The sequence below is a fragment of the Hemitrygon akajei genome, chromosome 3 (genome assembly GCF_048418815.1).
Source record: "Hemitrygon akajei chromosome 3, sHemAka1.3, whole genome shotgun sequence".
In the NCBI taxonomy this organism is placed as follows: Eukaryota; Metazoa; Chordata; class Chondrichthyes; order Myliobatiformes; family Dasyatidae; genus Hemitrygon; species Hemitrygon akajei.
Window position 1 is genome coordinate 144,620,447 of NC_133126.1, and position 12,211 is coordinate 144,632,657.

Consider the following 12,211-nt stretch of genomic DNA (forward strand, 5'->3'; position numbering starts at 1 on the left):
AAACACCATTATTCTACTCCAGGTTGCTTTGGGAGGCAAGAGACAGTGTCTGGGTCTCTGACAGAAACCTCTGCTCACCACAGGAGAAATGCCACATGTCATCAAATGTGGTTCATTTATTCAAGAGGGCTGTGAGTTTAATGTAAATACTAGTGGACTTGTTAGGCCATTTTCACATAACAAATGCTTGGAATCTGGAAGGCATTGCCTGAAGAGATGGTGACAGTAGATACTCCATAAACTTGTATTTTTAAAAAAAGACGAGCACTTACGTTTGTAAATCACCAAGATATAGAAGGTTTCTGCACTAAGCAGTGGAAATTGGGATTGGTTGTAGATGGGTACTTGATGATTGGCGTGAACATAGAACAGTACAACAAAGGAACAGACCTATGATGTGCTAATCTAATTAAGTTAATTGCACCAAATTAAATATTCTACCTGAGCATGGTCCATCCACCTCTTCATCCTCTGCATTTTAATGTGCCCAAGAACCTCTTAAACATCTCGATCATATCTGTTGGTGGGCTGAAGAATCTGATTCTGTGCTTTATTGACCTGTAATGAATAACAGTCTCACTGACTTTGCCCAACTTAGTTCTCAAAAGCCATTCTGGCCCAGATGTTACAACTGTGCACTTCCGTTTTATTTTATCCTGCAAGTAGCTAAGAAATGTAACTGATAATTTAGTAATTTTGGTAATTTAATTGGTCTTCATTGTGTCCAGGCATCTGGAAAGAGAACAGTTAATTAAGCCAGTTTCTGGGACTCCTAAAATTAACTTCCTTTTTTTGAATCAGATATGGTGAGGCTGAAAGATTATTTGTCATCTGACCGGAAAGCTGACCACCAGCAATAGATTGCCAGTCGCCTTTGACATCCATCATTCAAGTCTGAACTAAAATTGATTTTATGAGTTTTATTAAAAAGCTTTCTTTAAAAGACATTTAAAAGTGCACCATATTACTAAAAAGTGACATTACATTGGTGAAACCTTTGACTTCTCTTTCCTATTCCCCAGACATGCTGAAAGTCAGCAAAAGCACATGGCAGAGAAAACAACAACCAAGTGAAACTGAGAAACCCTCCAACAAGCAACGAAGCTGGAGGGGAAAAAAAGCTAGATTTTATTTTGCTTCTGTGGTTGTAAAATGCTGACGCTCAAGATGGTGCACTTGAAGAAAATCAGTGTTAGTCATTGGTACTGTTTGAAGCTTTATGTCCAGTGATTGGCCTATGCTTCCTGTATAATTTATTTTAATATGATTACATTTGTCACTGAGTTGTATCAGGCATTTCAGTAAAATGTTGGTAACTGATATGCAAAATAGTAAAAGAGCAGGATTGGAAGATATATAATGTAGTTAAAAGCAGCTGACTTCTGACTCCTTCAATTTTAGTTAAACAGTATTTTACCATGGGCCTCTTTTTATTCTTCACAGATGGTAGTTTTAAACAAATAAACTTTATTTAAAGGTGCTATTAAAGTCAAAGAATACATGCCTGCCTTGTAGTGAAGTTGTAGCTATTGGTGATTAGATCACAACAGGTTTTCAACATTTTGTAAATGTTGATGAACTGATGACCATTTTAAAGTGTGTTAATATAATTTCAGTCAACTGGATTCAGAAATGTTATCTGGAAATGTTATGTACAAATATGTAAAATAAAAAAATAAAATTTGTTTCCTATGATATACTTAACATTAATCTTGCTCCATATTCTGTTCAAGTTGTTAAAATAGGATTGAAAAATATTAAGGCTTATCTCAAGCAATTTTGATCAGTGATGGTCAACTGTGATCATTATACTGAAAACAGACTACAGATTCACCCCAGGTCACAATAACCAGACTGCAATTAGTGGCCATTTTATTAATTACAGCTGCTTGTTAATGAAAATATCAAATTGGCCAATCATGCGGCAGTAACTCATTGCAGAAAAGGATGCAGGCGTGGTCAAGAGGTTCAGTTGATGCTCAGACCCAGCATCGGAATAGGGGAAGAAATGTGATCTAAGTGACTTTGAGCATGGAATGATTGTTAGCGCCAGAGAGGGTGGTTTGAGTATCTTAGAAACTGCTAGTCTGCTGGGATTTTCACGCAGAGCAGTCTTCTTGAGTTTACAGAGAATGGTGAGCAAAATAAAAACCATCCAGTTCTGTGCGTGAAAATGCTGTGTTAATGAGAAAGGTCAGAGGAAAATGGCCAGACTGGTTTAAGCTGACAAAAAAAGCGGCAGTAACTCAGATAACCACTTATTACAATGTTGGTGTGCAGAAGAACGACTCAATGCACAACATTTGAACCTTGAAATGGATGGGCTTCAGCAGCAAGAGAGCACGAACATACACAGTGGCCACATTATTCGGTAGAGGAGGTACATAATAAAGTGACCACTGAATGTTTGTACAGCCCAGAAATACAAACAAACCTTTAGAAGACAAGTGGATATGGATTTGTTGACTATTTCAAAACTGCAGGAATCTTCTGTCTCCCAGGAATTCAGTTTACAGCCACATTTCCAACTTGCAAATTGCTGGAGTTACAAGCAAATAATAGGGATGAAATCCTATCATAGCCTGTATTTTGATCTTTCAGCACACACATTTGGAAACAGCACATGATCAGCAAAATATTATATATTACACAATTCTTTTAAAATAGTTTAGGAAACATTAGAACATCAGAATTTGAATTATGTATTCTATTTAAAAAGTTTGTCCCGGTGAGGAAGATAAGGAATGGTAGGGTGAAGGAACCATGGGTGACAAGTGAAGTGGAAAATCTAGTCAGGTGGAAGAAGGCAGCATACATGAGGTTTAGGAAGCAAGGATCAGATGGGTCTGATCAAGGATCAGAAGAAGGACGCCTCACGTCTTAATAAGCTGATAAGGAAGGCGGGCTCTGTCGTGGGCAAAGTACTGGAGAGTTTAACATCGGTAGCTGAGCGAAGGGCGCTGAGTAGGCTACGGTCAATTATGGAAAACCCTGAACATCCTCTACATAGCACCATCCAGAGACAGAGAAGCAGTTTCAGCGACAGGTTACTGTCGATGCAATGCTCCTCAGACAGGATGAAGAGGTCAATACTCCCCAATGCCATTAGGCTTTACAATTCAACTGCCAGGACTTAAGAACTTTTTTAAAGCTATTATTAATGCTTTTTGAGTTAGTGATTTAGATGCATATCATATTATTACTGAGTTAAGTATTGTATGTAATGAGTTTTTGCTACAACAAGTGTATGGGACATTGGAAAAAAATGTTGAATTTCCCCATGGGGATGAATAAAGTATCTATCTATCTATCTATCTATCTATCTATCTATCTATTCAGGAATATAGGGTAGCAAGAAAGGAGATTAAGAAGGGGCTGAGAAGAGCAAGAAGGGGGCATGAGAAGGCCTTGGCGAGTAGGGTAAAGGAAAACCCCAAGGCATTCTTCAATTATGTGAAGAACAAAAGGATGACAGGAGTGAATGTAGGACCAATTAGAGACAAAAGTGGCAAGATGTACCTGGAGGCTGTGGAAGTGAGCAAGGTCCTCAATGAATACTTCTTTTCGGTATTCATCACTGACAGGGAACTTGATGACGGTGAGGACAATATGAGTGAGGTTGATGTTCTGAAGCATGTTGATATTAAGGGAGAGGAGGTGTTGGAGTTGTTAAAATACATTAGGATGGATAAGTCCCCGGGGCCTGACGGAATATTCCCCAGGCTGCTCCAAGAGGCAAGGGAAGAGATTGCTGAACCTCTGGCTAGGATCTTTATGTCCTCGTTGTCCACGGGAATGGTACCGGAGGATTGGAGGGAGGCGAATGTTGTCCCCTTGTTCAAAAAAGGTAGTAGGGATAGTCCAGGTAATTACAGATCAGTGAGCCTTACGTCTGTGGTGGGAAAGCTGTTGGAAAAGATTCTTAGAGATAGAATCTATGGGCATTTAGAGAATCATGGTCTGATCAGGGACAGTCGGTATGGCTTTGTGAAGGGCAGATCATGCCTAACAAGCCTGATAGAGTTCTTTGAGGATGTGACCAGGCATATAGATGAGGGTAGTGCAGTGGATGTGATCTACATGGATTTTAGTAAGGCATTTGACAAGGTTCCACATGGTAGGCTTATTCAGAAAGTCAGAAGGCATGGGATCCAGGGAAGTTTGGCCAGGTGGATTCAGAATTGGCTTGCCTGCAGAAGGCAGAGGGTCGTGGTGGAAGGAGTACATTCAGATTGGAGGGTTGTGACTAGTGGTGTCCCACAAAGATTGTTCTGGGACCTCTACTTCTTGTGATTTTTATTAACGTGCACACACCTGCCTGCGCAAGGATTCACGGTCATGGTAGTCTTTCTTCGGGTAAGCACAAGTTTAAAGCGGGTGCCTTTTTTCGTAAAATGAAGCGGTGTAAAGTGAACTTTCGTAAAGTGATGGACACCTGTAACATAATTCAATTTATAAAAGTTATACATATTTGAGGTTGTACATATTTAAAGCAAGATAAAATTGAGATGATTTAGTCCTTTAAGTAATTGAGTAGTGAATACAATATAAGAGGTGCAGTTGAGTCACAATTTTACATGAGTGTTTAGGGCCCTAGAAAGCAGACAGGAGGTAAAATGGCAAATGTTGCAGTTGCATGGAAAGAGGCTGTGACAGGGGAGAAGATATTGTGGGTGAAGGAAGCTTAAGGTTGAATACAATGGGAATTTTGAATTCTGAAAGGGGTGACACAGCTACTACAGCAGCTACTTGCAGTTCCAGGAACCCAGGTATATTCCTGAGCTCTGATGCATTCTGAACAGAGTCTGCACCTTCTCCCTTTGACCACATGGATACTCCAGGCTCCTCCTCCACATCTCAAAAACAAACAGCGTGGCAGGTGAAGGCGCCGCTGTGAAGTTCTCCTCATGTAGAGATGAATGGTAGAACCTGGGGGTGGCAGGGAAGTGATGGACTGTGAAGATGATAATGTTGGCATAGATTTTATGGGCTGAAGAGCTGTATCTCTTCATGTGAGGGATGGGAAGTCTAGAATGTAGAACAGAAGATAGTGCAGGACAGGCCATTTGCCCTATGATATGTCAACACTTTAACCTAGCCCAAGGCCAATCTAACCCTTTACTTCTACAGAGTCTTCCATTTATCATTCATCCACATGCTATTTAAGATTATCTTAAATGCCCTAATGTATTTGTCTCTACCATCACTCCTTTTTTACTCCTATAAAAGAACTACCTATGATGTTCCCCATATACTTTCCTCCCAACACATCAAAGTAATGCCTCCTTGTATTAGCTGTTTCTGCCTAGGGGAGAGGTCTCTAGCTGTCCACTTGATCTATGCCTCGTATCACCTTGTATATCTCCATTAAGTCACCTCTCATCCTCCTCCTTACCAAACAGAAAGCCCCAGTTTACTCAACTTATCCTCATAGTTCATGCTTTCTAATCCAGGCAGCATCCTAGTAAATCTCCTCTGCACCCTCTCTAAGGTGTCCATATTCTTCCTAAAATGAGGCAACCAGACCTGTGGTCTAACCATAGTTTAATAGGGCTACCATGTTACCTAGTGGCTGTTGAACACAATACCCTGACTAAAGAAAGCCAATACATTAACCAACCTGACGTTGATTTGAGTTCATGATTGTACTAGGGAGGAATACTGAAGTGGTTGCCCGTTGCCTTCTTCAGTTGTAGTGTCCATACTGGATGGACAACCTTGGCCATTGATCAGCAGATTTATCTGCCCGGCATTTTTAGTTTTACAACCATAAATTCCAACTGTAGAATTTGCTTGTAAAACCATCCACCATCTGCAAACCATGGCTTCACGTGACCCTGATTGGGAGGCTAAACAGGTACTACACCTTGCCCAAGGGTGACCTGTAGGCTATCAGATGGAAGGAGCACCTTACACCTTCTTTTGCTGAGCGATTGCACAGCACCGACACTGTACCAGAAGATCTTTTAAAGCCAGTATTCATTGCACTGCCAGAGAAACCAGGTGCAACAGAGTGTGGACAACACAGAACAATTAGTTTAATGAGCCACCTCACAAAAATTCTACTTAGAATCATCATGCTCAGAATAAGGAACAAAATTAAACCAGAGATCAGTGAAGCACAGTGTGGCTTTGTCAAAGGCAAGGGAATATCAAATACCACTTATATTCTCAGGAATATTATCGTAAGGTCAATAGAAGTACAAAAAGGCCTATACTTCTGTTTCATTGACCACACAAAAGCCTTTAACACAGTGAAACACCAAGTCATCATGAAAAAGCTTAAAGATATTAATATCGACAGAAAAGATCGAAGAATAATCAGGAATCTCTACTGGCAACAAAGTGCAGCCATACGGATAGACGAGATTGGTGAATATCAGCTGATAAAGCAAGGAGTCAGACAGGGTTGTGTTCTATCACCAGACCTGTTCTCCCTGTACAGTGAAAGTATCATGAGAACCATACAAGGCCTACCTGGAATAAGTATAGGAGGATACAATATCAACAACCTCCGCTATGCGGATGATACAGTACTGACAGCAAACAGTGAAGTAAATTTACAGAAACTAGTAACTATCATCAACACAGAGAGTGAAAGACTTGGCCTAACCTTAAACAAAGAGAAAACTGAAGTAATGGTAATATCAAAGAAACCTGATATCCCAAACTGTAGGATTGTATTGGGAAATGAAATCCTGAAACAAGTTCACAACTTCAAGTACCTTGGATCATGGTAACATTTGATGGCAAATGTGAAACAGACATAAAAGCAAGAATAGCAATGGCAAGAATGGCATTTACGGAAATGAGAAACATCCTAATGAACAGGAAAATAGCAATTGACATCCGCCTTAGAACTCTCAGCTGTTACGTTCTTCCTATATTGATGAATGGCTGCGAGTCATGGACCATCACAAATGCAATGGAAAAAAGAATCAATGCAGCAGAGATGTGGTTCCTCAGAAGAATGCTCTGCATATCATATATGGACAGGATAACCAACGAAGAAGTTCTACAGAGAACAAAAAGAAAACATACATTACTTAAGCAAAGCAGAAAACAGCAATCAAAATCCTTTGGACACATCATGCGAAGAGAGACATTAGAACATTTAGTTCCAACTGGAAAGCTGGAAGGGAAAAGAAGCAGAGGCAGCCAGAGAATGAGAGATGGATTAACATCACGGTTAGAAACAGGGGAGGCAACAACTACAATTCAGAGGGTCAGGGACCGTGATGGATGGAGAGACATGATCACCCACACCGAACGGCAAGGCACTTGAATGTAACCATCCTGTCAAATCGCCGAGGACCCTGAGGAATCTTGGGCTTCACATCTATAGATCCCTATACTCCTTCACACTGTTAAGAATCCTGCCATTAACCCTGTATTCTGTCTTCCAGTTCAATCTTCCCAAGTGAGTCTCTTCACACTTTTCCAGACTGAACTCCATACACCACTTCTCAGCCCAGCTCTGCATCCTGTCAATGTCCTGTTGTAACCTATGACAACCTGTTACATTATTCACACCACCAGCAAACTTTGTGCAGTTCGCAAACTTACTAACCCACCCTTACAACTTTGTCACCCTTGTTATTTATAAAACTCACAAAGAACAGGGGTCCCAGATCATATCCCTGCCAAACAGCACTGGTCATCAACCTTCAGGCGGAATGTGCACCCACCACTTCCTGTGTGCGAGCCAATTCCGGATCTATACAACTGTTTCCCTGGATCTCACTTTCTGAGTGAGCCCACCACGTGGAACGTTGTCATATTCCTTACTAAAATCCATATTCACCATTTCCACCGCTCTGCCTTCATCAACGTTGTGTCACTTTCTCGAATAATTCAACCAGGCTCATGAAGCATGAGCTGCCCCTCACAAAGCCATGTTGACTATCCCTAATCAGACTATGCTTCTCCAAATCCCTCTCTCTAAGAACCTTCTCCAATAGTATGCCCACCGTAAGTCTCATACCTTCAGAAGAGATCCCATTGATGTACAAATCTGAAACCCTGCCCGCTAAAGCAATACTCCAGCCACACATTCGTCTGCCAAATCAACCTATTCTTACTGTCACTGACACAGACAGCAAACCAGAGATTACCACTCCTGAAATCCTGGTTTTTAGATTCCTACCTATGTCCTTAAAGTTAAAAATACATTTATTGTCAAAGTATGTATATCACATATAACCATAAGATTCATCTTCTAGCAGCCAGCCACAAAGAAACACAATACAGCCCATTAAAAGAAAACCCACACAACAAGGACAGTCAAACACCCAATGTGTAAAAAAAAGAACAATTCATGCAAATAACGAAAAAGTAAACAAATAACACACAGAACATGAACCGCAGAGTTCCCCGAAAGTAAGTCCACAGCCATGGAGCCAGTTCAGAGCTGAAGTGAGTGAAGTGAGTCCAGAAGCCCAATGGCTGCAGGCCACAGCCATGGAGACAGTTCGATGCTGAGGCGGAGTAGTGAGCTGAACACTGGTTCGTCATTTGCTCTCCAGCTTGACTTTTTAAAATCTGGCTTGACGCTGAAATCAGCCAAACATCGGTTCATTTTTTTTGCTCTTGGGTCTGGACCCTGCTCCCGCCACTTTGATCTGGCTCCAGATCCACTCCAGCAATGGCTACCACAGCCATACCTACATCCTCGAGAGTCCAGTTTGCTGAATCCTTCAGGATACTGCAGAAACACCAGGTTGCACAGACAGTTCAAATGGGCAACTTCCAAATGGAAATAATGGGCTGTGGATTGCAGTGATCCAGGTGTAATTAATAGAATAGTTAGCAGTTTTGTTTGCTGCCTGTAAAGCCTCACTGCGACTCATCAGTGCCATCTTCACGTTTTCTCTTCAGGACCTCATGCCTTTTCCTAGCTATGTCATTGTTGTGTCTTCTGACTGCTCCCCCTCCCCTTAAGAATGCTGTGGATTCAATGTGATATGTCCCTGACTGTGGCACCTAGGAGGCAACAAACCATTCGGGAGTCTCTATGTCCACAAAATCTTTTGTCTGTTCCCCTTACTATTGAGTTTCTATCACCACCGCTCTCCTCTTTCCCCCCTTCCCTTCTGAGCCATGGAACCACTCAATGCCAGAGAACTGGTCACTACAGCTTTTCCCTGCATTCTCCCCAACAATATCAGAAGCATTATACTTGTTACTGAGGGGAACAGCCATTGAGATACCCTGCACTGGGTACCTATCCCCATTGCCCCTCCTGATGGTCACCCAGTTGTCAGGAAGGTGCAAGTACTTCCCTGTATCTTTGAATAGTCAACCCCTCAGCTTTCCAAATGTTCTGGAGTTCATCCAGATCCTGTTCCCCAAAATCTGGAAGAAGCTGAAGATAGATGCACTTCTTGCAGGTGTAACTGGCAGGGACACTGGAGGTCTCCCTTTCTTCCCACGTCCCACAAGAGGAGCACTTTCCTATCTTGACTGGCATTCCCACAGCTCTAACTGTGCAATATTATTTTAAAAAACTTGCCTTAGCCTCCACCTCTCCTCCGCAAAGCTTCTTGAGCCAAAGCCTCCAACTCCCCACTCTAACCTTGGCCCACTCCCAAAAAAACGGCATTGCTTAAAACTAACATGGTCCTTGCAAAGTGCTGAATGATCCACTTTTGGTATGTTGGGTATAGGAGAGGAAGAACTGCCTGTAAGGTCGGTAGGATGGAATTTGAGTTAAGGATAGTCTTTAAAAACAGGAACAGCCACAGATATTGGAATCTGATATATAAATATTCAGTGCATCAGGCAACATAGCTGAAAACTATTCACATTTCTGACCTATGATGTTTCTTTACAACTGATGCAAACATTGTCTATCCAAAATGTTAACATTATGTCTGTGTCATTAAGGATGAAGGAAAATGTGTTCCTGAACCCCAAAAATTACTAAGTGTGCCTCTGTACATAAAACTTCGTAATGCTCTGCAACTTGAATTGTTCACTGACAGTCTCTGTTGAAGACGGTGATGTGGAATGTCCTTCCTGACATGGTAGTTAGTAACCGGGGTAGGGCGATTATTCCATGCAGCGTACTTAGGAAAATAGGAGAGGGGTTAAAATAAAGTTAATGCATGATATGGAGGGAAAAACCAGATCTGACAATTACTTCACGCCCTGCTGAGGCAGCAGGTTTACTTAGTGTATGTAATATTCACCGAAATGTCACTAATCTACATAACAACTTTTCAGAAGCCACTACTAGAATAATTATAGTTTGACATTCTGCTTGGCTCTTTGGTGACACAAAATTATTGATTTCTGTGCATCTCAAACTTTGACATTTCAGCCAGTATCTCTGTAAACTGCATTTAATTCACATCCAAGAGCAGTCAATTTACTGGATCACAGAGTAAAATAATCCCTTTCTTTTTGTAATTCATTCATTCCGGTGGAGCAGAACCTTTCACTATAAAAACTATAAATAATGAAGACTAAGAGGAGAGATTAAGATTAAAGAGACCTAATGTCTGGAGGTATTTGGGAAAGAAATGATTTGAGATGAAATGTAGTGAATGATACTCAGGAGCAAAAACGGTATGGAGGGTAGGTATTGTAAATGGTACACAGGGTTACGACTGGTATGATGGTAGGGTGGTAAATAGTACACAGGACTTAGAGGGAAGCTGTTCTCATTCACAGGCCAGGGGACAGAGGTTTAAAGCAGAAGGCAAAAAAATACAACTTGATATGCAGAATATGGTCACTAACTGAAACTCACAGTGTCTCGTAAGGGTGACGGAAACAGAGTCAGAGCTTTTAGAACATAGAACATAGAATAGTACAGCACATTACAGGCCCTTCGGCCCACAATGTTGTGCCGACCCTCAAACCCTGCCTCCCATATAACCCCTCACCTTAAATTCCTCCATATACCTGTCTAGTAGTCTCTTAAATTTCACTAGTGTATCTGCCTCCACCACTGACTCAGGCAGTGCATTCCACGCACCAACCACTCTCTGAGTGAAAAACCTTCCTCTAATATCCCCCTTGAACTTCACTCCCCTTACCTTAAAGCCATGTCCTCTTGTACTGAGCAGTGGTGCCCTGGGGAAGAGGCGCTGGTTGTCCACTCTGTCTATTCCTCTTAATATCTTGTACACCTCTATCATGTCTCCTCTCATCCTCCTTCTCTCCAAAGAGTAAAGCCCTAGCTCCCTTAATCTCTGATCATAAACCATACCCTCTAAACCAGGCAGCATCCTGGTAAATCTCCTCTGTACCCTTACCAATGCTTCCACATCCTTCCTACAGTGAGGCGACCAGAACTGGACACAGAAATCCAAGTGTGGCCTAACTAGAGTTTCATAGAGCTGCATCATTACATCGCAAATTGTTTAAGTTGTCTCTTAAACTCTATCCCTCGACTTATGAAAGCTAACACCCCATAAGCTTTCTTAACTACCCTATCTACCTGTGAGGCAACTTTCAGGGATCTGTGGACATATACCCCAGATCTCTCTGCTCCTCCACACTACCAAGTATCCTGCCACCATTTACTTTGTACCCTGCCTTGGAGTTTGTCCTTCCAAAGTGTACCACCTCACACTTCTCCGGGTTGAACTCCATCTGCCACTTCTCAGCCCACTTCTGCAACCTATCAATGTCTCTCTGCAATCTTCGACAATCCTCTACACTATCTACAACACCACCAACCTTTGTGTCGTCTGCAAACTTGCCAACCCACCCTTCCCAATTCTGGTAAGTGAAACTACACTGTACATACATTATTTCTACTTTATATAGGCTGTGTATTTATCAGATCATTCCTGCTTTTACTATATGTTAGTGTTATTTTAGGTTTTATTTTATGTGCGATTTGGTATGATTTAGTATGTTATTTTTTGGGTCTGGGAACGCTCAAAAATTTTTCCCATATAAATTAAAGGTAATTGCTTCTTCACTTTACGCCATTTCGGCTTACAAAAGGTTTCATAGGAACGCTCTACTTTCAGATAGCAGGGGAAACCTGTATTGAATGGAATTGAATTATGGGGAACTTCTTCAGATATACTTTAAACATGCATTACATATGTAAGCTCACTTAACAAATGTTTGATAAAACCCACGTAACTTTGCAGAAGAGTGTCTTGGACTTTAACTCCCTTTGTAACAATCTAACTTAATGCACAAAAACAGGAAAGAGAAGATAATTATGATTCTTAGTTGGAAATGATAA

The 12,211-nt window shown here is 41.4% G+C and overlaps 1 protein-coding gene across 9 annotated transcripts in view; it reads left to right on the top strand.

Annotated features, from left to right (window-relative positions):
* Nucleotides 1-1,704, top strand: part of schip1 (schwannomin interacting protein 1) — an 878,565-nt gene extending 876,861 nt beyond the window's left edge. For all 9 annotated transcript variants that reach the window (XM_073040992.1, XM_073040994.1, XM_073040993.1 and 6 more), the window contains one exon: nucleotides 1,023-1,704. In XM_073040992.1, the coding sequence (XP_072897093.1) occupies nucleotides 1,023-1,074 (52 nt within the window). In that variant the 3' untranslated portion in view covers nucleotides 1,075-1,704. The remainder of the gene's footprint in view (nucleotides 1-1,022) is intronic.
* Nucleotides 1,705-12,211: the final 10,507 nt, after the last annotated feature.